At 39.6% G+C, this 27817-nt stretch overlaps 1 protein-coding gene across 1 annotated transcript; it reads left to right on the plus strand.

Moving 5' to 3' along the window:
• The first annotated feature begins 17147 nt into the window (after window positions 1-17147).
• LOC147635031 (uncharacterized) lies at window positions 17148-18658 on the plus strand. The gene is made up of 2 exons (XM_086804284.1): window positions 17148-17544; window positions 17626-18658. Exons 1-2 carry the CDS (start codon window positions 17405-17407, stop codon window positions 18305-18307), a joined length of 822 nt encoding a protein of 273 aa, XP_086660410.1. The 5' UTR covers window positions 17148-17404; the 3' UTR covers window positions 18308-18658.
• The last annotated feature ends 9159 nt before the right edge of the window (window positions 18659-27817 follow it).

Below are 27817 nucleotides of genomic sequence, written 5' to 3' on the forward strand. Positions count from 1 at the left end.
TTTTTGTGCATTTAAATCATATTGTCTCCATTGAGAAGCTGAGGTATCATGTGAATAGAAGGTTTGACAGCCTGCCTGAGGAATATAAATTCAGTTGTAACTTGCACACCAGAAAGTGTAGAGTGCTTGAGGAAAACATGGCATTCCTCATGTACATTGTCTTTCAACAGCAATCTCTAGAAGAGCAAGGGCAGGAGACTGAAGAAGAAGATATATCTGTGGCAGAGGTAAAAGAGAATATTCCTATGGCAACAGATATAGCAGAGCAGGAAGAAGATATCAACCTCGAGGATGAGGGGCTGCAAGTGGCTGCTCTTGACCTTGTTCAACTAAGGAAGAGTGCGAACAAGAGCTTATCTTCCAAGAACTGCCCAAACAGGAAATCTGAGAACACCAAGAATGGCAATGCTTCCAAACCAAGTCTCCTCTGTACTTGCACAGAAATGGTTGCTTGTTGATTTGGACCTCAAGATAACCTTGAGAGAGGCCGTGGGAAGTGAAAATGGCAGTAAGTGAAAAAAACATCCTAGGAATATCCAACAATGGCGCCTAGGTCTATAGCATAATTTCTTTGTCCGGCTAAAAAATGCCATAATGTGGGCTCCAAGAATGCAATGACAAGCTTTATTTTTGCTCCCCAATGCTTCCTTTACCTCCCTTTGAGCTCCTTGAAGAAGGTATGAAGTGGACAACTCTATGCAGAGAACTCTTCTTCTCTCTTCTTCCACTCCCAAACATGCTATGCTTCCTGTTTAGGCTCTCTTCCTTATGGATAAATTTCTTTGTGCAAATGTGCACAAGGTTATTTTATGTGCAAGTGTAAATAAGATTATTTTATGTGTGTGTGTGCACGAGTGATGTTTATATTCTCATTAGTATTTATCATTGGGCAAAGGTTTTGTCATGTATAAACCTTAGAAACTTTTGACAAGGTTATGTATATGTAAAGCAAAAGCCCATTAGTATTTATCATTGGGCAAAGTTTTTAGCATGTATAAACCTTAGAAAATTTTTACAAGGTTATGCATATGTAAAGTAAAAGCCCAAAAGTAGAAAAGGTGCTATTATTGGCTCCAAGGGCTAAAAATATTAATATGACATAAATATTGCATGTGGGAGAAGGAGCCACACTCGTCGGGGGGGGGAGATTGCACCCAATCCTTGTGTCTTGTGTGGTTAAGTATTTTTCAAGTGTTCACCTTCTCTATGCTTGAATTATTTTCAAGTGTTCACGTTCACCTTCTCTATGCTTGAATTATTTTCCTCTAATCAATTTATTTGTTATTATGAGAATATGGTTTAAATTTGTACTTGGAGAAAGATTCATGTTTCAATGGTATCAGAGTTTTGGCAAGTACAAGGACATCTTAAAGGTTTAAATCCAAAAATATAATTTTGAAGCAATTCAAAATTCTAGATATGTTCACTGACACCTGTAATACGCATTCAGGCTAACAAATTGTTTTGTCTGTTTGTATGGATGCAGGTAACTGTTACCATATTATAGTAGTGATGTGTGTGAACACACTTAGGACCGCCGGGGCACTTTTTCCCTCACTAGGAGGTTTTTTCCCCCGTGCATTGTATATACGCCCATTATCTTCTAGGGCTTGTTATCTTTCATTTTTGGCACTCATAATACACTACTGTGTTGTGCTCAAGCTTCCTCATCTTCTTGAAGTTGTGTGTGCATTCCTGCAACCCTAATTCCAACAATTGGTATCAGAGCAGGCTTCCTCCTCCCGGGCAGCATCACCGGCACCTGCCGCTTCATCTCCTCCGATTGCGACGAGGTTTCACGAGCGTCTGCAGGTTAGTATATGCCGTGGGAAAGCCCGTAAGGGCTTGTTCGTTTCAGAATTTTGATCTGAAGTCATTTCGCCCTCCGTTTTTGCATTCCAAGTACTGCGCAGGCAAAATCGTCCTACTGTGCAGATTTTCTGTCAAGATTAAAATCTGCAGGACAGGTGCCCATTCGTCTGTTTTGGGCTGTGCTACATAGCACAGGTCGATTTTATACAGGTTTACCTCTTACAGACAGCATTTACATCTAGTAGTACAGTCATTGGCCATGGCTGACAACAATGATGTATTCCGCATGTTGGCTGCTGAGGATAAGTTGGATGGCACCAACTATCCATTGTGGGCATATATGATGCGACATGTATTGGTAGCAAAGGGGTTATGGAACATTGTGCAGGGTATTGATGCACGTCCTATTATGGCTGGGAATGCTGCAAACACATCAGAAACAGGTACTGTTGATGATGGTGCAGGCACAAGTGCTGTAGCAGCTGTTCGAGAACCACCACTTTCAGCAGAGCAGATTCGTTGGGATGGTAGAGATGCGCAGGCTCATGCCTTGATTGCGCTGTCTGTCAAACGTACCATTATCCCACATATTCGCTCCTGCAGGACTTCTAAGGATGCTTGGGATGTACTTGCCACATTGGGGTATATCCTTTGAAGGCAAAGTCCGAAGTGTTTTTGTGCTTCAAACAGTTTTTGGTTATGGCTGAAAATGTGTCAGAAAGTAAGATGGGCACCCTCCGTTCAGATCGAGGGGGGGAGTATATGTCTTCAGAATTTAATGCATTTCTGGCTGAGCGTGGGATAAAACACCAATGTACAGTGCCGTATACACCACAGCAAAATGGTGTGGCTGAGAGAAAAAACAGGTCTCTCATGGAAATGGCAAGATGTATGGTTAAGAGTCAAAGTCTACCACATGGTTTTTGGCTTGAGGCTGTCATGTGTGCCACTTATGTACTAAACAGGTGTCCCACCAAAGCATTACAGGTTGTCACTCCATATGAGGCTTGGCATAGCCGCAAGCCATCTGTTGGCCATTTACGTGTTTTTGGTTGCCTGGCATATGCATTAGTGCCTGTGCAACATCGCAGAAAATTGGATGACAAAGCTGTCAAATGTATTTTTGTTGGATATAGTGCTGAGAGCAAAGGCTATCGTTTGTATCATCCACAGACAAAGCGCATTTTGGTTAGCCGTGATGTTGTATTTGTGGAAGATACAGTTCAGCCCTTGGTTTCATGTACTAAGGAGACAGATATCAGCTCACGTGATGTCTATGATACATTGTTGCCTCTTTTCAGTGGTGCACAGTCAAGTGCAATACCTCATGAGGCAGTTTTTCAGCCTATGCAGGTTTTAAATGATGGCACAGATCAGCCTATATCTGATGCAGATGTGCATGATGCACTTGAGGATGAGAGACAAGAGATTGAGGGCTCTAGGAACATGCCTAGATGGCTGGTGCAGACTTTGCGTGACAGCAAGTTGGATGCCCCTTTGTCTAGTCGCACTCGTTCTGGCTCTCATGGTGCCTCTTATGCGTCAGATTGTTATGCATTGGCTGTTTCTAGTATGTGCGATGAAAGTGAGCCTGTTTCATTTGATGAGGCACAAAGTTCAGAAAATTGGATGGCTGCTATGCAAGCAGAATACGATGCTATTATGAAGAATAGTACATGGTCTTTATGTGACTTGCCCCCTGGCAAGAAGGCCATTGGCACTAAGTGGGTATACAAATTGAAGCGTAAGCCTGATGGCACAGTGGATCGCCATAAGGCTAGGCTTGTTGCAAAAGGTTATGCTCAAGAGAAGGGCATTGATTTTGATGAGACTTTTGCTCCCACATGTCGTATGACCACTGTTCGTAGCATCTGTGCATTAGCAGCTCATAATGGTTGGAATGTACATCAGCTGGACATAAAGACTGCGTTCTTAAATGGAGATTTGCATGAGGAGGTGTATGTATCGCAGCCTCGTGGTTTTGTTCAAAGAGGGCAGGAAAACAAAGTGTGCAGGTTAAAAAAGGCTTTATATGGTTTAAAGCAAGCTCCACGAGCTTGGTATGAAAAAATACATGCATATTTGACTGCACATGGGTTTCAGAATAGTCCAACAGAAAGCACTTTGTATGTTAAACGTGTGGATGGTGTACATCTAATCATTGCTCTCTATGTCGATGACATGCTGCTCACAGGACCAAATGAGAGTCATATTGCTGATTTTAAGGCTGATTTGAATGCCTCTTTTGAGATGTCAGATTTGGGGCATTTGCATCATTATTTGGGGATACAATTTAAGCAGTGTGATGGAGGTATTGCTTTGTGTCAGACAAAGTATATTGAAACATTGTTGCGGAGATTTGGCCTTGAAGACTGCAAGCCTATTGCTACTCCAATGGAGACAGGTTTGAAGTTGAGTCTTCATGATGCTGGAGATCACTTTGATGTCACACTCTATCAGACAGCTGTTGGTTGCCTCATTTATGTATGCATTACGAGGCCAGACATTCAGTTTGCAGTCTCACAGGTGAGCAGATTTATGCATAGCCCAGGCATTAAGCATTGGCAGGCAGTGAAGCGTATCTTTCGCTATTTGAGTGGTACTCGGCATCTTGGGTTGTTTTATCCCAAGGGGGGATCATTGCCGCCAGATTTACATGTTTTTTCAGATTCTGACTGGGCTGGTTGTTATGACACACGCGTGTCCACGAGTGGTTTTTGCTTCATGCTTGGAAGCTCATGCATATCATGGTTGAGCAAGAAGCAGCCTACTGTGGCCACTTCTAGTTGTGAAGCTGAGTACAGGGCAGCTTTCACAGCTACGGTTGAGTGTGTGTGGCTCAGACGCCTTATGGCTGATTTGGGTGTTGGGCAGCCATCTGCCACCACCATCTTCACTGACAGTCAGAGCGCATTGGCAGTTGCGCGGAACCCAGTGTTCCATGCTCGTACGAAGCACATTGAGGTGCACTACCATTATGTCAGGGAGAGACTCTCTGCAGGAGAGATCAGTTTGGCTTATGTGCCAACACAGGATAACCTTGCAGACCTTTTCACAAAGGCTCTGCCTCGTGAGAAGTTCGAAGCTTTTCGCAAAGCTTTGGGCTTACTCCCTTTTGTGGATTCGTCCACATAGCTAGACACTTCCCTATACATGCGTGCTAGCTCTTGTTCACCGCATCACTCCAGGGGGGATTTGTTACCATATTATAGTAGTGATGTGTGTGAACACACTTAGGACCGCCGGGGCACTTTTTCCCTCACTAGGAGGTTTTTTCCCCCGTGCATTGTATATACGCCCATTATCTTCTAGGGCTTGTTATCTTTCATTTTTGGCACTCATAATACACTACTGTGTTGTGCTCAAGCTTCCTCATCTTCTTGAAGTTGTGTGTGCATTCCTACAACCCTAATTCCAACAGTAACATGACCTACCTTCACTTCTCTTGCAGTTAATTTCAAACAAGCTTCCCTTGCTATTTTAATTTTATTTCCACTAGATGTAACTTGTCATCATTGACCCTAAAATGTACATGACTTATAGTTAAACTTGTTTCATGTATAACATTTCTTTAAATCAAGATGGTACGGCTTCATGAATAGCTTTGTCTATTCATCTGTGGATAATGTATATGTTTTAAACTAGTAACACACACACACACACACACACGCATGCACGCATGCACACACACACACATGTACACACCTACACACACACTAATGTAAATGCACACTCTTCTCCCCCCCCCTCACACATATATGTACGCACCTACACATGCACACACACACACACACGCACGCACGCATGCACACACACACACATGTACACACCTACACACACACTAATGTAAATGCACACTCTTCTCCCCCTCACACATATATGTACGCACCTACACATGCACACACACACACACGCACGCACGCATGCACACACACACACATGTACACACCTACACACACACTAATGTAAATGCACACATATATGTATGCATCTACACATGCACTAATGCAAACACACACTCTCCTCTCCCCGAGGTCTACCATACTCCGAGTGACTTTTTCGAGCAAACAAGAAAACCAAGTGGGACATGGCAATAGACCTCTTATTGAGAAAGGTATTCATAATTGCACAAATGATTTGCATTGTCTTCAAATTGGTGCAATTGGGTGTTTGTGTCTCTTGTGTATGTCTATAAGTAGATTGATAGTGGACCATATAAATATTGAGTTAGAGATAGAGCTAAAGGGAGAAATAGAACAAAAAAGAGAACAGTGGTTGCACTTCAGTGCTGCATATCTTCTGGTACATTCATAAGTACATTGACACCAAACCAAATAAATATTAATTGTGAGATTGAGTAAAGGAGAACTATAGGTATAATAAGTTGTGCTAATTGTTGGTAGTGAAAATATTTCCTAAGTATATTGTGTACATTCATAAGTACATTGACACTAAACCAAATAAATATTGATTATGAGATTGAGCAAGGGAGAGCTATAGATATAAGTTGTGATAATTGGTAGTGCAAATATTTCCTAATCATGTGGCCTTCACAACACAAAATTGAGCTACATGGCCTCGTAAGCTCATGAATAAACACATTAAAACTAAAAAATTGGGTGTTAAAAACCAAGGAAGACAATATCCAAACGCTCAACCATAATAAGTCATGTAGAGTCGTACTCATCAATAAACAAGGGGCACTTGTGTGGTGATGCTCCTCATGGTCCACCTCAAATTGTGGATCTTCAGCCATGGATCTTTCCATGTCTTTGGCATGCTCTGGTAGTTGACTTTGCATGGAAGCAAAAACAAAAATAGGTTTTTAGGCATTAGAAACAACTATTTACATCCCAAACACAACTATTTACATCCCAAACATAATCTCACACAACCTCGTATTTGCTTTCCACCAAAATTCATTAGAGCTACGTTTCACTATCACTACATCTACAACAATGACTGGCATCTTGGCTTCATGACTAAGACTATAGCAACACAACTTTATTGCGTTGTTGTCCATTCGATGAACTAAAAAACATAGGAATCTATAATTAAAACCAAGAAAACAAAAACATAGGAATCCATATCCAAGACCATAACTACTAAAACTATAGTAATAAAAAAACTTAGGAATCCTAACCAGCTACTATCAAAAACACGAATGCAGAGTCACCACTATTAGTATGATGAAGGTGCAAATGCTCATTAGCCTTATGAGTTTTCCCCCACACATGCATGAATCTCATCATAGGAGCCTAACCATAGCTCACAACCAAGCTACTAGTGCTACTGATAGTTGATCTTACACGTTGAGAGAAAAGGCATTGGTGCTACTATGAAGAGACCCCTATTTTCCACTTTTAATGAAGACATTGAGATGTTTTCACAAAAAAATGGCTTGACCTCTTTCAGATTGGATTTGGTGAATCGAATGTGATAGATTGGCTCTAGGGACTTTAGACATGCATGGATACAATTCGACCACACCCAATGAACATCAGATTGGGTGACCATGGCTTGGCATGTGTACAACCCAAGGTAGCATATTACAAATGTCAATATAAATGTGGTCAAAGGATTTCAACTGTGCTACATCATAAATGAATTGATTTTTCATGCAACATGCAAGATCTTCTAACAATTATGACATGTGAAATGAAAGAGGACGATATGGAGGCCCAATGTCTATTTTGGGAGTGCATCAATGAGGTGATGGATAACCATGGTTGTGAAAGGGTAGATTTCTTTGGTTTCATTATAGAGGAGGCATAGGCTAAACTAGAACACAGTTTGACATGTGTTTGATGGTGGCAAAAAGAATGTCCTAATAGATAGGGAGAGGTCCTACCTATTTCATTGGGAACAGAGCATGGTTGCCCACCATGCACAATAGATATGGAAAATGCAATTTTGTAAAGCACTAAGGCCATCTCTTACTCTCAAGGCAAGCACATAAGGAGAGTACCAAGCTTGGAGAAACTAATGGAATGTATGTTTACAAGCCTAGCTTAGCAAGTGGTCCGAATAGTTAATCAGACAACTAAAGGAACACCCATGTATTAGGTGCCAACCCGCTTGACTAGTGACAAAATTGCTGTGGTCATTGATATTGATGATAAGGCAACGTATCATTTGGAGTATTATGCACATGTACGAGACTAGAAATATGTGGGGAGGCCACAAAAGATCAATTTTAAGGAGCATGATACAACCACTACTCCTCAAAGAACATCAAAAGCCACAGAGTTTTGTGTAATTGAGCGCACGGTGAATGAAGCAATGTGGGAAATCTTGTATGACATATTTGCTCAATGCAAATGCACCTTTCGCACACGTCCAATTATATAAACAAGCCTTCCTTAGCTCAACCACATTATAATAAGTGTCCTAGATACTCCAAAGTACTCAACCACATTATAATAAGTGTCCCAGATACTCCAAAGTACTCAACCAACTTCACTGTTGATGTAGAAAATCACACTGATTGCATTCAAATTGAACTGGCATACTCAGTCCAAAAATACCCTATTTTGATACGCTTTCCAAGGCTTCAAATTATAATATAATGGTTCAATCAAGTGTGGATAACTTGCATTGACACCTAAACAAGCTCAATGTTACATATTAACACCAACCAAGATGCATACATACCAGAAATATCAAATCCCCTTCTCTGTTTTGAGAGAAAAACTAGTAAAACCAGTAGGAAAAGTGCTCTAATTTCTTCAATCTTGTCCGAATTAAGGGACCAGGCATTCATTAGCTTAGAAATGATGTCTACTAACTCCATGTAAAAGTAATTAAACCAATTGTAAAAGTTGAGAGAGTAATTAACCAATTAATGACCCTCTGTTTCACTAACTGTTTATAGCCTTTTAAATCAGCTCATAATTAGCTCCAAAATGCATAGTTGCTCCAACAAACCACATAGCAACCTTCTCCTCTATGTGTATCACAACATTGCTAAGACAATTTTGAGATTAATCAACCACCAAGCTTGTATTTGACCTCCACTTTGCAAAGTTAGCAAATTCTGCCCCGTTTGCATGCGTCAACGATTGCGTTTTGTTTCGTGGACTACATAAGGATGCAAGAGAGTGTCCTACTTGTGGAGAGGCAAGATATAGAGCAGATCTCAAAACTTTGGACGTGCCTCGTAAGGTTCTGTGACACTTTCCCATAATCCCTCGCATCCAACATATGTTCAAAGTGCAAATCCATTGCAAAGCTTCCTCATTTAGTCAGTGCTGGAATCTGGGCACGTGAAACCCAACTGCATTACTAAGCTCTTGCAGAAGATCCACAAGGAAAAGTCTAGTCTTGATGATCTTTCAAAGAAGAAAGCCACACATTCTTCTTATGCAAAGTCCAGGATACACGATATGTGCATTGAGAAATTCTCCCCCCTTGCCTCAATGTGATCACCCACACAATCACCCTCTTCCCTTCACGACCTTGCATCCAGATTCGCCCCATCTGCTTCTTTCACACAGAGTCAGCTCCTCACGGGCTAACTATCCATCAATAAGAATATTAACAACTAGAAAATGGCTGACTTCTGTATGCAGTTGGCTTCACCCAGCTAACAAGCTATCAACAAGACTCAGAGACCAGTTGTCTCTCTTTAGCGCAGCTGTAAAGAACATAAATTAGAAATGACTGGCTCTCTTGCACTCTTTACATGACTAACTAGCCAATCAAACAAGAGATCAATAACACAAAAAAACCCCGACACTTCTCTGGCTCTTCATGGGTTTTTATAGGCTTCAACTGTCCTGTAGGGTTCATCTCCCCACCATCCATTTCCTTGTTTGTTGCACCACCTCATGATCGTGCTTTCTAGAAAAGATTGGCTGTAGTTCGTGGTCACCAGCTTCTTCTTTCTAGTCTATACCATGCAATCGTTCCTTTTACCATTGCTTTTATTCATTGTATCTAGCTGCACTGTCTCCTCCACCACCCAATGATGCGTGAGGCACATTGCTTTACCACCTGTGGATTTCTATTTTTATTATTTATTTTTAGCCACATCTTTAAAGTAAAAGATTTTAGCCAAAGCTCTAAAAAATAATGGTATTCACACCCATATAACTAATGTCTTTGTCCATACTTCCAACATGTGTAGAGAGAAGTTGGCCACCACCACCATTTTGGCAAATTATCTTGATGTTGCGAATGCCCTATACCATGAGAATCTTCATCATATTATGTGCCACCACCGAGCCTTCCCTGATACACATGGATCAAGAAAAAAATATCATCTTATTCCCTTATTCCCCTAGCAATGCAATTACATCATGCTATATGTACAAGAGTGATGATCAGATGGCTAAAAAAATGCATTCTAGCTACACCCCCCTAGCAATGGGTTTCTCTATACAAAAACCTGGTGTTTTTTTTAATTCTATGAATTCCTACATTCAGCCCTAGCATTAGTTTGTGCATTGGTAGAGTTCACAAAAACTACTTAACACCGTGTTGTACATGTCTAGATTTTGCAAATAGATAATTCAAGAAGAAGCGTTATCTTGCATGCAAGCACTTATACTTCTTTTATTTGCTTGTTCTTGGCTTGAGCCAAAATGCGAATATATTTTGACCAACCTATCCTTTTTGACTTGGAGCTCTACAAAGCGTTGTCTTGTAGGAGAACTTACCCTAATTTAGACCAGTGAATGCAAGGAATTTCACATGCCAAATTTAGACATTTTAGGTCCTATAATATTTTGAGACTTTTTGTAACAGTTGTCATTAATGTATTCTTTTTTTAAACCATTATTTAGTTGTCTTGAACCACATTGTAGAGGGTTTGATTGTGCAATATCTTGTTTTGTGTTACCTTTGTGGTAGGCATGCAATTGAGAAAGTGTGTGTGTGTGTGTGTGTGTGTGTGTGTGTGTGTGAGAGAGAGAGAGAGAGAGAGAGATATGATGATGATGATGTATTAGCATCCTCGAGAGGCCAGTGAGGCATGACCTATGGGACCTAGCAAGAACATTACATAGTCTCCTTTGAGGGATCAGAGGGTCTAACTCTTGTGCATTTTGTCATGGTTTCTTGTCTATGCTCAAAGAAGAGACATAAAAAGGTACGTAGGATATGAGGATTGCTATGTCTGACCTCAAGGAGTTGGGGTAGATTGGTACATTGGGTGACTGTGACATAATGTTAATACTCAATCTTTTCTTTCTAGACCACTTCATGCTCCGGTTTCAATGGCCAAATCATGGGAGCGGGTGCTAATAGTTTATCTTGTCTTAGATGGCATGGGAATGACGATATGTGGTTGGTTGTGCCCTAATGTTTCTTTATAAGTTTCCCAACATGTTGGATTGATGCAAGTGCAATAGTACTTTAGTTTGCTATTCTTGGGATCCTCTTCCCATTTGAGCTTAAGCACATCCACAAGAGATGACTCAATGTCTGCAACTAACATATCCTTTGGTGGTAGATCTAGTAGTTTCTCCACATTCCATCTCTTAAACCATTTTCAGATGTCTTGTGCCCAACTAGAAGAGAGAATCTTGCTTTTGTTTGTCTTTTGTATTTTGCAACTGGCATTCCAAGTGCATCGTGGTACACGATGCATTTTCATTCACTTAACCTTAGTCACATATATGTACACTCTCATGATGGCCTCCATCTCAATGGGTTGCATGCCAGTTTCTAAAAGCATCACTAAGTAAGGGGTAGTTGCCTTGACCCCTAAGTGCCATCTCAAGAACACTTTTTGAACTTTCTCAATGTAATTCCAACAAGCTTGAGATCTGCTACCCCCCCAAACTTCCACTCTATAAAGCAAAACTTGGACGACTGGAGCACTAAAGTGTCCAACCTTGGTGTGCCATCTTTGTAGGTTGCTTGAGTTACATTTAGATTCAAACATGTTGTAGCTAGTTCATCCTGCCTTAAGTCGACGTTCTATGCATGTACTCCATCCATTATTTGCTGGCATTTCAATACCCAAGTATTTACATGAGCTAACTATTTCAACACCCAAGTATTTAAATGAGCTAACTATTTCAATGGTGTCACCCTTATATGTGAAACATGGGTAGACTTTTGGCTGATTGGTTTTGACTACCACCACGACCTTTGTTTTCCCCACATTGATCGATAAGCCACTTGTTTTACAAAACTCTTCAATAGCATATAGGATGCGTTGGAGGGTATCAACCTTGTGTACAAAGGGCACAACATCATTAGCATATAAAAGCAACATGATACGATGCTTTCCCAATGTTGGTCTTGACAGCCTTTCATCTATTGCCACCCATATAATTGTCTCTTCTAGATGATCTATGCATAGGCCAAATAATGTGGGCAAGAGAGCACATCCTTTTTCTATGAACAAGAGAAACCATCTTATGTTTTTGGCATACAATGCACATGTTCATATAGGCATGCCACTGCAATTTGATATTCCTTGGGTGTGCCAAGTTGTTCCATACATTCCCACAAACCCTCCTTGGAACTATATTAGAGGCTTTTTTTAAGTCCACAAAGCAACAATACGATGTTTGCCCCCTAAGCTAGCTTTCTTCCATGATAACCCGAAGGGTAACTAGATGGTCTATTGTGGAGTGGTTTGATCAAAAACCCGTTTGACCAATCGCCCTTTTTGCATGCTCCTCTGTCCGTCAATTGATCTTCTTTTCCATAATTATGCCGTAAAACTTTGCAAAGGTAGAGCCTACCATGATAGTTCGGTAATTGGAGAGGTCATTATTGTTTCCTCCCTTATGTATGGGTTTGATCCAATTGTCTTGCCACTCTTTAGGAAAGCCATCAATGGTTTCTTGGTTACGTAGCATACAAATGCGTTCTCGAGTGAATGGGCTAGTCCATTTAATGAGCTCTAGAGGGTATTTGCTGCCTTTCCATTAGCTAAAAAGTGTAATCCACCTTTCACCTCGTCTATAGATATGCTACCAAGTTCCTCACATGAGAAATCTATTTGCATTTGCTCCACATTGAGTGTGTACATTGTTTGGGCATTGTTGAGCATGTCCTCCTCGAAAAAATTACCAACAACCTCCTCTTTTTTTACTTTGAACTTCATCCATGCTTTCTTTGTGTTTTTGCATAAGAGACCTCATTGTATTTTTCCTTTTGCACATCTCTACATCTATGCTTCTTCCGTACAAGGTGGTTGTATTTCCTTTTAGCTGCAATTCTTTCCTCTGTTCCCTCTAGCATTCAGTGTCAAACTAGTCATTGCAAGGAAACTTCAAGAGATGGTCCTTGCCTATTTTCTTGGCTCCAAATACATAAGAGAGAGAGAGAGAGTTTTAAGGGAGGGAATCTTTTTGGAATCTACTTGCCCGATTCCAAAAAAGTGCTCACTAGAAATAGCTCACCATATATACAATCCCCACAAAGTAGATGACCATAGATAAAACATGTAGACTTGAGCGAGTGTGAATACTTAGAGCAGACATGCGACCGTGAATACTCAATGTAGACAGGGGACCGTGAATACTCAAAGCAGTCAGGGGATCGTGAATAAAACACATGGAGCTATGCATAATCTCTGAGCATGAAGGTGTGCGAGCGCAATTGAGGCACTGAGGGTAGTTAAGAGAAAAACACATGGCTAGATGAGCTACCGACATGTGACAAAGATGAAAACATGTGCATAATAAATAGTATAGATAAGAAAAAAATAATTCAAGTTTTTTTAATAAAAAGAAAAACATTGAGAGGGCGGGAGGGAAATTAAAGGGGGATTTAGGGGTATTTAAGGGGGGAGGGGTGTGAAAATTGAGCACAAAGGAAGGGGGTGGGGGTTGTTTCAAAATGTGTGTGTGTATGTGTGTGTGCACGCATATGTAAGTGCATGTGAGTGCGTGTGGTGATTCTTATGAGACAGGGGGATTGTTTCAAAATGTGTGTGCAAGTGTGAGTGTGCGTATGTTGATTCTTATAAGAGGGTGTGTGTATGTGCAATTGTGCATGTGCATGTATAATTGTGCATGTGCGCATGTGTGTTGGTGTGTGTGTGCAAGTGTGTGTGTGTGTGTGTGTGTGTGTGTGTATGTTGATTCTCATAATGGGGGTTAGGGGGGGTTATTTTCAAATGAGTGTGTGCATGTATGTGTGTTGAGGGCCCATGTCTTTTGCTTTTATTGTTGTTTTTTTTTGTTTAAATTGGAGTTTTTTCTAACAATCCCAAGTATATTTGGTTGTATAAATGGATAGTAAGAGGTGCTATGTTACATAAGAACAAATGGGATGCAAGGATTCCAACTTACCTTTGTGAGCTCACTGTTAATCCCATTTTGGATTAACAACATGATCCTCAATTGAGGACATTAATAAGTCTAAGGTTGTACAGATATTGGCCACCCAAGGCCTAGTAAGTAAGTTTGTGTGAATAAGGGCCAAATGTATATTAGGCATTTTCTCATAATGTAAAGACAAAATCCCCTTTGTGCTATTGAGATCTCTCCCCTTGTGACTTGAGAGAGATTGAAGGAGTGAGAGCATTCTAGTATTGTGCCTCTTTCATGCTTGTGTACTTATGCTTGTGTGAGAGAGTGAGAGAGAGAGTGATTGGCCTATGTGATGGTACGAGCGACTCCACGGTGACAGTGTGGAGGTGGAGCTTGCAGTTTGGAGCTTGACAAACGAGCTTGGAGGCCTCAAGGGATACTTTATTATATTCACATGCAAAAATAGGCAACAACATGTAGCAAGTAATGAGCTTCCAATACCAAATCATAATGCAAGAATCCTAGTAAATCTGATTTATAAGGCATTAGCGAAATGCAAGAATCCTAGTAAATCTGATTTATAAGGCATTAGCGAAATGCATAAGCACTATATGCTCAATTGTGAGGTGAAAGGATAGAAGCTTGTGTCCTTGCAGAGCATTCAACCACACAGCCTAGGCTGCTAATCATCTCCCAGAGCGAATCGAGCATAGGCATGTGGAAAACTTAAGTGGTGGTAACTGCATATAGTGATAACAACACCCCATTTCACACCCCTCATCGTGACCCAAAATCTTCATGGTGGAGGGCCCCAAGCTTTACTAGGTCAGCCACAATTAATGAAAAGGTATTCACTTCACTAAACTTCACATCACCTATGTCCTGTAACCCTACTATATATTGCCAAAACATGATTGTGTACAATATTGATCTGGGATAGACGCCGGTGCCGGGGAAACGCCTTTGTTTCTTCCATCCTCTTTGAGTTTCAGCTCCTCCCATTGCATAGGATTCATTATTGCCTTTGCATTCTGGTAGTGCTTTGTGTGGAAAATGAAGGGATAAGGTATGTGTGGTAGAAAAAAGATATGGTTTATAATGCTATGTATGTTGTGGTGGAGTAGTTTAGGAAAGGATTCATTGGTTATTCTTGATAATTTTGATTTTCACTGAAAACACCAACGTGAAGGAGCAGGTTGGGTATGGTTTTCTTCCTTTTTCAAAAAATTCATAAAAATCAAAAACATAAAGGACCATTGGTTGATCTAGGAACTTGCATTTCATTCCTTAGGAAAGGCACAATCTAATTGTCATCATTTGGACAAGTATTTATTATGCACCCAAAATCACAGACTACTAACAGGCGGGAAGTTCCACGTGAAATTACAGCAGTCATTCACGCCGTGAACCATTTTCTATAGTTTCACGCCGCGAATCGCTCACGTAATCAATGCCGTGATTATCGCCAAAAATCACGGGATTACCTTCCAAAAATAGAAAACCCTTTCGTGACACCTCTGACACGGTGCAATCCGCCAAAATTTTGAGCACGTGAAAGTTCAGTAAACCGTTCATGGTATGAACCATTTTTGAAGCGGTTCACGACGTGAAATATTTTTTACAGATTCACGTGTAGGCCAGAAACAGACGTGAAACATTTTTTACAGATTCACGTGTAGGCCAAACCAACGGATAGACAATACCAAGGCTACGAGGGTCGGCTAAGGAAAGTGACTTCAACTAAAAGACAAAATTTAACCCTAGGTGGAAAATTTTTGAGCACGTGAAAGTGCAGGAAAATTGTTCACGACGACGTGAACCCTTTCCTGCAGTTTCACGATGTGAAACATTCTGTACTGTTTCACAGCTCCTAAACAGAGCGATAGAATCAGAAGTGAAATCAATTTGAGTTGATTAATAGCTTATCAAATCATATATACATGCACTTAAGATTTGGAAAACTCATTGGAGACGGTCTTACGCCTGACGATAGTGTATCGAATCACCCAGGAACTTCTTACAAAGAAGTGTGGGATCAGGACATTTCGCAAGTACACACCTGAGTGTTTTGAGAGACCTGATTGTCGCTGAAACTAGTAGCGAAGAATCAATGGAAGAAGGGCTGAGATATGCTAGGTTTGGGGAAGAGGATAAACAACACTCCCCAACCAAGTCCAGTGGGATCATTGATATCGCGTGGGGATTTTTCGGTCTCCAAAACAGTCATGATGAAGAAGCGTTGCATGGAGCACAAAAAATTGATTTGTACATATTTACCTGAGACTCAACAGGCGGTGCAACAAATCGATCATTTGTAACTCTTGAAGCTGAATGAGCACCTTACCCATTGATTGTGTGATTACGTAATTGTTGGACATTTAGTACCACAAATGTAAGAGATTGTAATGTATGTTTGACATCTCATGCGGAGTTGGATCAAACCCTGAGTTGGGTATTATAAGGCACCTCTTATTGAGATATTGTTGATTTAAGGGCTTTTGTGTGGATTGTCACAACTATTCTGATGATGTTTCTTGTTTGTCAAAATGGTGCATTTTTATAAAGGGAAGGGTGGACGTTTCAAACAATTCACCATCTCTAGCTCGAATATAGAAAAATTCCAATGCGCCTGAAACTAGGAAGTGAACAAAAAGTCAATCTTTGCCTCATACTTGTTTCTTTGCCATGACAAAGGTATGTGGAAGAGAGACCAAAGGGTATTGAGAAGTTTGAGGGGATAATCTTCCTTTAAAGTGAATACAAATAATCACACAAGTATTACATTTGGAATACTAAAAAAAATAGAGCTCAAAGAAATGAAGTGTGTTAAATTTTATAAATTATTTTATCTGACACGACAATTGAAGCGGCAAATATTCTCTACCTCATGTGTGAGGCCAACAATTGGAAGTTTTCCATTGGAAACGTTGAATGAAGCGCCCGCCAACTGGTGGTGGACACCATGCCAGTGAGAAAAGTCCGAGTCCGACCAAAATATACACTATTGTTTTCAAGCGTAGTCTGAAAAGTATTCCGACCACGTGGGTTTTCTTTTGCTTTCTTTTCGTAGGGAAAGGTGATTTTTTTTTTTTGATGCGTCGATCTCCACCATCCAAAATCTCACAAACCAACTCCGAGCTTGCAGCAGCAGCAGTCTCTGTCCCTCCTCTGTCAACGCCTCCTCACCATCAAACTTTCCATGTTCCGAACTCCAAAACGTTTCCACTTTCACATTGTTCTCTGTTCTAGAGCTTCCTGAGAGCCAACCAAGCCATCCTCCTCTCCCATCCATTTCTTTAGTTTGAGATGGTTTAATTGGGTTTGCATGCTAACCATGCTTTTATAAGGCTTTTCAAGACCTTCCATCACATATAATGGAATCTACCCCCCACTCAGAAGAGGGTTCCGAGGTGGAGGAGCTTCTCTCCCAGCTTGAAGAAGAGAGCCTGCTGCTGGAGCTTGAAAGCGCTGACAACCACTCAGGACCACCCCTCCACCAAGACTTGGCGAAAAGGTATGAAAAGCTGAAAGCCCAAAGCTTTGATTCACATGTGAATACCACATTATTTGATACTGCTTTGGATAATGGTAATAGCACCCTCCAAACAGGAGACAGCAAAGGGCCATCTCCTCCTGGAAGCGGCCAAGAAGCGGAAGCCTGTGATCTAGCTGCTGCTAATGAGTTGCATCTGCTTGATAAAGAATCATCAAAAAGTGGGACTGATTTAGGTAGTGCAAGCAAGGTAGCAGCACATGGCGATGCAGGAAAGAAGGTGGCATCCATTGGCATATCACAAAGTGGGAATGATCTAGCTAATGCAAGCAAGGTGGCAAGTGGTGATGGAGCAAAGAAGCACATCTCTCCATTGAAGTTGCCACAGGAAGCAAGAGAGCCCATCGAAAGGCCCCTCTCTCCCCCTTCTCCTCCTGTTGGGTGTTCTTGCTTTCTCTTGCCCTCTAAAAGGGGAGGAAAAAAGCAAAAGCAAAAGCAAAAGCTTTTGAAAGGGGGGGGATTGGGCAGCAACAACCAAGGTAATAAGAGAGAGCAAGAGAAGGTTGAAGAGGAGTGGGCTTCTGTGTTGAAGGAGCTAGAAGGGGTGGAGGAGGGCCAGTGGGACATGCATGCTGGCATCTTTGATGTGAAGAGGACCGAGATGGAGTTAAAGAGGGTTTCTAAGAAAGAGAAACTGTTAACCCAAGAAGCCCAAAAGTTCCTAGAAATGGTGGCCAGCACATCGGCTAGGTTGGCTTCACCTCCACACTATAAGCCTCAATGAAGAGAGCCTTCACATCTTGAATGCAATCATGGGCAGCAGAGACAGTTGTTGGTGGACAAGGTAGATTGTTGTATGTTTGGCTTATGTGTGTGTGTGTGTGTGAGAGAGAGAGAGAGAGAGAGAGAGAGAGAGAGCTCTTAGGACAGACTAGCCTTAACACTATTAAGCATGTTATTGTGCTTAGAGAGGGAAATCACTTTGAAGCAAACCATCTTGTACAGTAAAAGTCATACATGCCCAAAAAAAATTCTTCGATGTCCAATACTTTATGCCTCAAGAGGCAATTATCTTGAGTTTATGTGGCCAATCCATTAGTTATGGGAAAGGCTTTGGCACTAAGGTTAACGAAAACGACTCTTGAGCATTTGCCAGGTGTTGTGATCCCTTAATGTGATTAGATTGGGTTTGTGTTTGATAATTTTGTTTGGGTGGGAATCCATGGAGAAAAAGGAATTCAAACCATTCATTGGGTACCCTTTATTTATCACAACTTATGAGCTTCCAAGACAAGGAAAGAGAGAGAGATCTTACACCAGGTATGCTATATGTATGCCCGCAAGACAAAATACTTTGTTTAACAAAGATCAGTTATTCATTGAATGATCATTTTTTTGATTAATATATTAATGTCTATGGAGATTGAATGAATAGAAAGCTTACATACAAGATCATGGCATGGATTATGCTAATATTCGGAGGCACAATGAGAAGATATCACCCCTCAACACACTTGCAATTTCTAGTTTTTCTCTTCTGCATTACCTCTTATCATAAGGAAGGCTTCATTTGTGCTTGTTTTCTTTACCCAAATCTACTTCTTGCGTATTTGAAGAAGGATCTTTTATGATTTCAAAACTATACAAAGTATACAAATTTAAATGCTTTAGCTTACTATTAAAAAATGGTGCAATGAATAGGGGGAGGGACGTCAATGCCTTGGATCTTGTATGCCACTACAATGCTATGATTGAAAGGGATCTCATTGGGTGGCGTAATGTTCCATCAAGAAGGCTATGGTGGTAGTTGCATCGACCAATGCATAGCCACTAGTACCCACTATGTATAGGTTATGGTATTGACCACATGTGCAAGGATTGCCTATTAAGAGCATCCAACCCAAGAGCATAAACCAAGTACAAGTTGTAACCTGCTAAGTGTTAGAGATGGGATGTTAAAAACGGTTCCTCTCAATATCGTGACGAGAATGCAAAATAGGAGGAGAGCCGCTCCTCACGAAGTCGGATGGTCTTTAAATTCCCGTACTCAAAGGGCACAAAAATTGGTCAGAGTTGTATCAATTGTTAATGAAGTTTCGGAACATGCTATAGTTATCTCTAAGATTGGGAGATGAAGGGGTCCAAGATGGGACAAGGGGAAGATCGATTGATGGTTCAAGGAAGATTAGGTGAGGACATAGTTTCCAACGTTTCTTCATCCTCTTCAGAGGAAGATCTGAATTCCCAGTCCATGAGAGACCTAGAAGAACTACTCATAGATCCTAGTAACATGTCTAAGAAGCTAGCAGAATATCCTAATCCTATTGAGGAAAAAAGTAGATTAAAAAAAAACCTTACACTATGGGAAGGATAACCTGATGGTTCCTAATCCTACTAGAGTTTGATTTCACGGTGATAACCATACAAAAAAGCTCAAATGCTGATCACTTATGCGACATCCCCAATGGAGAAACGTTGGTCGGAGTGGAGGATAAACTATATGCCGTGCTATTCAAACTTTGCATTGTCTTAGAATGGGACGAAGAGATAGCCCAGTACTAATGGTTTTTCCCAAAAGAGATCCTTCAATCGAGACAGAGCACAATGTCTTATAAAAAAGGTAGCCCCTTACCAGTTTATTGCAAGGCAATTGTATAAGTTAGGTCAAGATAGGATCATGAGAGGCAACCTTGCACTCAAGAATTCGAAAATGTTGATGTCCTTGAACAAACCCACTCTGGTGTAGATGGAGGACATTTTTTGGTAGACACCACCATAAAAAAAGTTATATTAGAGAATATTGCCATGTCACCCTTAAAGATAGGTTGTAGGTCCAAGCCCATGAGGTTGACTCCCGAATCCATCGTTTGGGAAGAGAATTGAGGGCCCTACATGCGAAAGTAGAGGGAGCTCGGGTAGCTAAAGTGTAAACACAAGAAGAACTCACCTTGGCTACCACTACCGAGACCATAACATGTAACATGCAGCAACTCGTGGAGGTTGTCCATGAGTACCGGACGTTCGAGTCACATCGAGATTTTTTGAGGGTGATTGAAGACAAGGACCAAACCATCACGCTCCTTAAACAAACCATTAGAGATATGAAATCTAACCCCCAACCCGCATAGGTCGCCTCAGAAACACAAAGAAAAATCAATAGCCCTATGGATGCCGCTAATGCTGACCTGCCAAACCTCACCATCCCTCCACAACCACCCTCTGGCCTCCTCAAACTGTAGCACAGGACCCTCTAGCTCAACCTCCTCCAACATAATATCTTTCTCGATGATGAGCTTCCCATCTCCACCTTCTCCACCGTCCTCTCTAAATTCTCATATGCCTCCCATATGACCCTTGCCATGCTGTTCTTCCAAAACACCATCTCCTTCACCGAGCTCTCCACCATCTTTCGATTCCCTCACCACTTCCTTTGTCTCAACCTCCAAGTCCTTACCGACATGTTCGAAGAAGGCTCTCCAACACGATCAACAGCAGGTCGTAAGGCTCTTTAACATCAGGCCTCTCTTTAGCTACACATGCTTTAGGAACTTCTACCAAAGGTAAGGAATGTTAGAATTTTGTGGTACTCATGCTAGATCAAATATGTGGAGGAGAGAGACTCACAAAATACAAGAAAAGATCTTGCTTATTAAGTTGCTCAAAATATAACTAAGCTTCATGCTCATACAATGCCTTCTAGCTCCACCTTTAAATAGGTGAGCTAGTGGACCATAAGTCCATTCACACACACACACACACACCCTTCTCCTCCCCTTTTACATATCCTTAGTCTCTTAATACCTCCCCTCAATACCAACTATGAAAAAATTGGAATAGGTGGTATTGGACATAGGATGCCTTTATAACATTAGGTGTACAAGGTTAGGAATATAGGTGTGGTTACATTGAGATTTAAAACAATTTCTCAGTGGAGTTAGAGGCTGATACAAAGTTAGCCTCTGACTCTTTGTTAGGACATTTGGAAGTGATATGTCCCGTTTGTTTACACTTGTTACATTTCATTTTGTTGGGATATTTGATCCAACAATTATTTGCCAAATGACCCACCTTTTTGCAATGGACACATCTTACTTTGATCACTTGATGTGACAAAGCTTGTTCGATATTCGATGAAGTTGTTGCATTTGAAGATTCAGCTCCTCCCTTTGGCCTCTTTTCTTTATCAAGATAAGATTGAATGACTCCTTCAAGGGTGGGATTAGGGATGTTCTTCAGGGTGGTGACTAAGGTGGGGTACACCTTCTTGACTGCTTTTAGCAAAACAGCCACACTGCATCATCTTCATCCATTCTCGCATTCACTGATGCAAGTTGAGCCATAAGGCCCTTCAAGTGAGAGATGAAGGCTCCAATGTCGTCTCCCTCTTTGAGTTCCAAGCTAAAAAATTCAATTTTAAGTGAGATCTTGGAATTCTTACCACGAGCTCCATAGAGCTTGTCAAGCTCATCCCATTTCTCCTTTGCAGTCGGAAGCTGGTCCACATGGTGAATGAGAGCCTCATCAAGATGAAGCATGATGATGGCTTGTGCCCTCTCATCATCTTTAATATCTTCAGCCTTAGTTCGATCAATAACCTTAGTGCCGGAGATGAATGGCCAAAAACCTTTGGACATCATCTTGTACTTGACAAGGAAGCCCTCTCCTGAGAACTTCTTAATTTGGGTGTTGTCCTTTGACATTGGATATTGAAGGAGATTACTAGAGAGTAATGGGCTGATTTATGAAGAAGAAAAAACCAAAAATTTGTGATGTTTTGGCTTAAGTAGAAAGAGAAAGGCTTATGAGAGTGCAACAACCCTTAATCAAGCCAAGGATGTTGCATAAAAAAAGAGATTAAGATGGTGAAGTTTATGGTTTAGCAATTAGGGTTTGTGTCCAACCATTAATTTTGATGGAGATTAGCTTTATTAGTGTCAAAGAACACTTTGTTTGGTGATTAAGATCACCATTAGTGTTTAGCAACACTAATGGTGATTAAGATCACCATTAGTATTTAGCAACACTATTAGTGCTTAAGAGCACATTTCTAGCATTTAATGACACTTGTATTGGTGATTAGATTCACCATTAGTGTTTAAGAATACTCTTAGTGTTTAGAAACACTTTAGAATGGATCTCCTTTGTTGGATTAGTAGTCTCATTAGTGTTAATCAACACTATTAGTGCTTATAAGTACACTTTGAGAAGCTTTGTACACTTGAAGATGTTGATGAAGCTTGATAACAATGAGGCTTATGAACACCTCATGGTATATGCCCACAACATCAGAGAATCTGGAGCAAAACACTTCAAGAAGCACTTAAGAGATTTGAAGCTAAGAGGAGAGGATTAGTGCAAAAAGGACACTTGATTTTGAAGCTTTAATGGAAGCTTTAATGGCTACCAAGAGAGCAGCCTGGTTTTTTGACTGTAGCGCACGTGTGGAGCAGCCATTGGGGCTAAGATTTGAGCTGTAGATACTTGAGGCTGTGGGCTTCAAAAGCCCTAAGCCTACATAGCCTATAATCGCCTACAGATGGCGAATGGCTGTACGACAGTAGTTGTTGTAGATTTCATGCACCGGCTTGCTCAGACGGCAATGACGTGGCTGAGAGAGTTACAAACCATCAATCGGCTATATGATCTTGAGTGCCTGGAGGTCTTCTTCACTTTCCTAGTTGAGAGCTCGCCGAGTTCTTGCCTCCACAAGATGCTAGAGCTCCTCCACTGGCAGGAGGTTCAGCTCCACAAAAGAAAGGGAATAGAATTGACCTATTCTACACCACCAAAATGACCTAATCTTTCCAAGCTCTAGATACCATGTTAGAATTTCATGGTGCTCATGCTAGATCAAATATGTGGAGGAGAGAGACTCACAAAATACAAGAAAAGATCTTGCTTATTAAGTTGCTCAAAATACAACTAAGCTTCATGCTCATAAAATGCCTTCTAACTCCACCTTTAAATAGGTGAGCTAGTGGACCATAAGTCCATTCATACACACACCCTTCTCCTCCCCTTTTACATAATCTTAGTCTCTTAATAGGAAAAGGATCATGTCCTGAACTCCCTCCCCCTAGACCAACCCTCTACATCAGTTCCCCCTCTCCTTGCTTTCACCTTACCACTTATCGCTCCTCCTTAGATTACCCCACCTGCATCTCTAGTAACGACCCCTCCTCCCTCATCTCCCAAGCTGTTCCCACCACTTATCTCTCTAGAAGATGCATTAGGGAAAATCAGAGCTCATTTTGGGCCCTTTAAGAAACTCTTCATTTTTCTATTTATTTGATGTCAAAAATGTGTGAAAGTGAAAACTAAGATCCAAAAGAAAACATTATAACATCCCCACGTACTGAAAAGGTAAATCTATTTAGATCCTCATGAATTTAAGACAAAATATATGGCACTAATTACATTACACATCATATTAACGAACACTAGCTACTATACACACCATACTGAAGGTATTTTCTATTTAATATTAAACATTAAATTCACCAAAATTTTAAATTTTGGAGGGTAACACACAAGTTTTGCGCCATTAGTCCTAATTTGGTATGATAAAAGGTCTCGTTTGTATTAGAAGACAACCAAAAAATGGAAGGAGGTAAACTTTCAAACTAGAAGAGGCTTTATCATCTTCCTATGGATCTTAAAGATGATTATGCTCCAGTTCAAAAAATAAGAAAGGACACGCATTGGCGCTATGGAGAGAGAGAACATTAGGTCAGGAGGATTGCACCATATTAGTCTATGGTGTGATGGATCAATTTATTCCAAGTGCCCAATCAAAAACTCCACTTCCTCTTTTTTCAATCCAACATCACTCTTAATATTTGTAGGAGATGGTTACAAAGGTCTACTTGGATACATATCAAGCCATTCGATATGCAGATGTGTACAAAAACTTATATCAACAAGAAGCAACATACAAATCAGAAAAGATTGCTGAGTATTCAAAGTTGAAGGAACGAATTGCAAGTGAGACTGAAGAATTGCAAAAGTAAAAGAGAAACTTAAAAAAGCAAGAAGCAGAAAAACTCTATTAGTAGGCAAAAGACAAAGAAAGAAGAAAGTTCACAATCTTATAGAATTGAAAGTAGGCAGTGGAGGATGTAAGCGTATAGTGTGACATGCAAGGTAAGAATTATTACTAAAAAAATTTCAAGTTTTTTTTTAAATGTAATTTTGAATGAGTAATAGATTAGTAAGATACTGTTTTGTTAGATATTGAGAACACAATTTATTCTTCAGGAAAATATTGAAACCAAACAAAGAAAACGTGAATCCTAATAAACTTCTAATCAAACAGATGAAAGAATTGATACCTTCTAGTATTGCAAAGGACATGATTGAAGAGAAAAAGTATAAAAAGGTGAAAACGAATGTTGGTGCAGGAATTTGTTAATAGCAACAAAGTTGATGTTTATGCAATTCAGGAAGCATTAGATGATGAGAGTAGTGTTAGTAAAAAAGGGTATACTTCTATTTTTAAAACTGTATCCAAAAAATTGCAAGACCAAAGAATCAAATGTGTGCTTCTGCTAGCACCTGCAGAAGGATGGAGACTAAGAAGCCTCTTAAATCAGTAGGTGGATGAGTACATTGGACAATGTTTCCATATTGAAGGTTCTTTTGAAGATATAAAAGGCAGTACAATGTACTATGCATGGAATACTATTTTTCTTGACTTACAACAACTTCAAAAAAGAATGGTGGAATTCTATCATATCATGTTTGAAGAATGTAAAGGTATTCTTAAGTTTGTGATCAAATTGGATGAATGTGAGATAGTATAGGAAAAGAAGGTGAAACATGTGACAGTCACATTGGTGAATAGGGTACTTGATTCATCTATGACATAAGATAACCCAAAGTATTTCAGTGTGTAATCGAAGAAAAATATATGGCGGTTAGGATCATTTGAGGAAAGTAAAAATTTAAGACGTATATCTACTTATGTCATTTGTATTAGGACCACTATTGAAGATCTACTTATGTCATTTGTATATTTGCACGTCAAGACAGAGGATCATAAGACACTAAATTGGGTGTTTCATCAAACGAAAATACCGTCTATCATAAAAAGTCAAGTTCAAGGTGAACTACTTTATGTAAAAGGAAGAGGCAATTTTCAAGTTGAATGGCATCTTACCGGGGACTCAAAACATTGAAATATATGTACAACATTAGCAAAGGAGGTAACTCAAAGTCTCCATGCATATATTGTAACGAGATAGCATCAAAGTTGTGCCAAAAGTGGTGAAAGAAAGTCCCCAATAGAAATAAGGCTGATCCAAAGTACAAGCAAGTGCTTGATATCCCTTTATCTAATGTACACATATGCACATTGCATGCTTTATGTTGAATCATTGGAAAACTTGTACATTGGATTTGCTTAGAAACTTGTATTCCTATACATTGGATTTGCTTAGAAACTTTGTCCAAAAAAACAAAGAAAGCAAGCAATCAAGGTATTGGAAAAAGTACTTTCAGACATCAACTTCATGGTGGTGATGTTAAAATTACTAAAGACTTGAAAAGGTCGACAGATGGTAAGAAAGTTTCAATCAAACCATCCCATTGGTGGTGTTAAGGAAAGAAGGTTTTTGTTAAGGCCACAGGTTAAGAGAAAGCTTAAAATGAATAAATTATATCTCTACAATTAAGGAAAACTTATGGAAGGTAGTGCATAATACTGTGAAAGATAGTGCATAATAGAATTAAGGAAAACTTATGGAAGGTAGTGCATAATACTGTGAAAGATCATGAAGCGGATGGCCTTGCAAGGAATATAAAATCTGAAGTATGGCAATCTCTTGATCAGCTATTTATATTCTGTGGGACAAACAAACATTAGGAGAAATACAGACTCTCCATTTTGCCCCTTAAGAGGTTTCTCTCACTTCTCTCTCTCTAGAAAAAGATTCTAAAATAATGTTATAATATTAGCTCTTGTAGAGTCAAGGAGATCTCTTTATATTATTTTTAAAAGAGATTCACTTATTATTTTATTGTAGTACTATCCCATCTCCAAAGTTAGGACCACCTGTCCTCAAAATTCTCAAATCTTAAATAATAATATTCTATTTGATCTAAAAACGTGAAGCATCTAAGATATGACACTCTTAAATATCCATATGATTTTTTAGCTTCTAAATCCTTCCAAATAGATTGCATTTACATATTTCAAATTGGGAGAAGTTAAAAAACGAAATAACTTGATATAGACATCACATTTTCGAATATCTTTTTACCCACACCTATGCTCTAAGAGTGTGACTGTTAATTTTTGTCCTTTTTCATTAAGTATACATGCGTTTATGATTTTTTTCTTCATTTAGAGACTTCTCTAGATTTTTTAGAAAAAGAAAAGTAAGGTTTTCAGTTTAGGGCGATTTTAGTTTGCTTTGATGAGATAGTGCTTTAGGTTTTTCACTTTCCCTCCTTTGTACAGAGAAAATTCAAATATGTGTTTGTTTTCTCTTTAGTAGTTATACTCAAAAGCTTTCTTTTCCTTCTAAACCACATTAATGAGTTTAGATCTTCTCAATCATGGGGTTTCTTCTCTTTTGCAGCAGAGAAATTGAAGAGTATGTTGATTATTTGGTGCCATTTAGTTGAAACCACATATTCATCTTCCCCTTCAACCATCTTTCTGTTCATTAATCTCTGCAAAAGAATCAAAGAACAACAGAGCAATGGAGGTATGCCCATCTTATTATCTATTATATTGTTTTGTTATGGTTTAATTTGTCCGAGTTATTATGTTTCTTTTCTATTTTGACCATCTTATTGTTCTAAATGTGATTTAGTCATGTGTGAAATAAAAGATAATAGTTGAGTTTAATGATGTTATTTCTGTGCTATTTGGATTATTCATTTTATCGATTTTCTGAGTGCAACAAGTGTGTGAAATATAATTGTTGATTAATAGTATTGATTTAGTTTTGAAAACAAGAGAGTAAAAGAACCAAAGAACAAGAGAGCAATGGAGGTATGTTCATCTTGTTATCTGTTATGTTATTTTGTTATGGTTTAATATTGTCTGAGTTATTTTGTTTTCTTTTCTATTTTGATTATCTTATTGTTCTAAATGTGATTTAGTCATGTGTAAAATAGAAGATAATAGTTGAGTTTAAGGATGCTATTTCTGTGTTATTTAGATTGTTTATTAGTGATTTTTTGAGTGAAACAAGTGTGTGAAATATAATGGTTGATTAATAGTTATGATTTAGTTTTAGGATATATATTGAAGTCTATATGTTATATTCAATAATGTTATTTCTCA

This window comes from Cibotium barometz, chromosome 10 (assembly GCF_041138505.1).
Source record: "Cibotium barometz isolate CiBa-2024 chromosome 10, ASM4113850v1, whole genome shotgun sequence".
Lineage (NCBI taxonomy): Eukaryota > Viridiplantae > Streptophyta > Polypodiopsida > Cyatheales > Cibotiaceae > Cibotium > Cibotium barometz.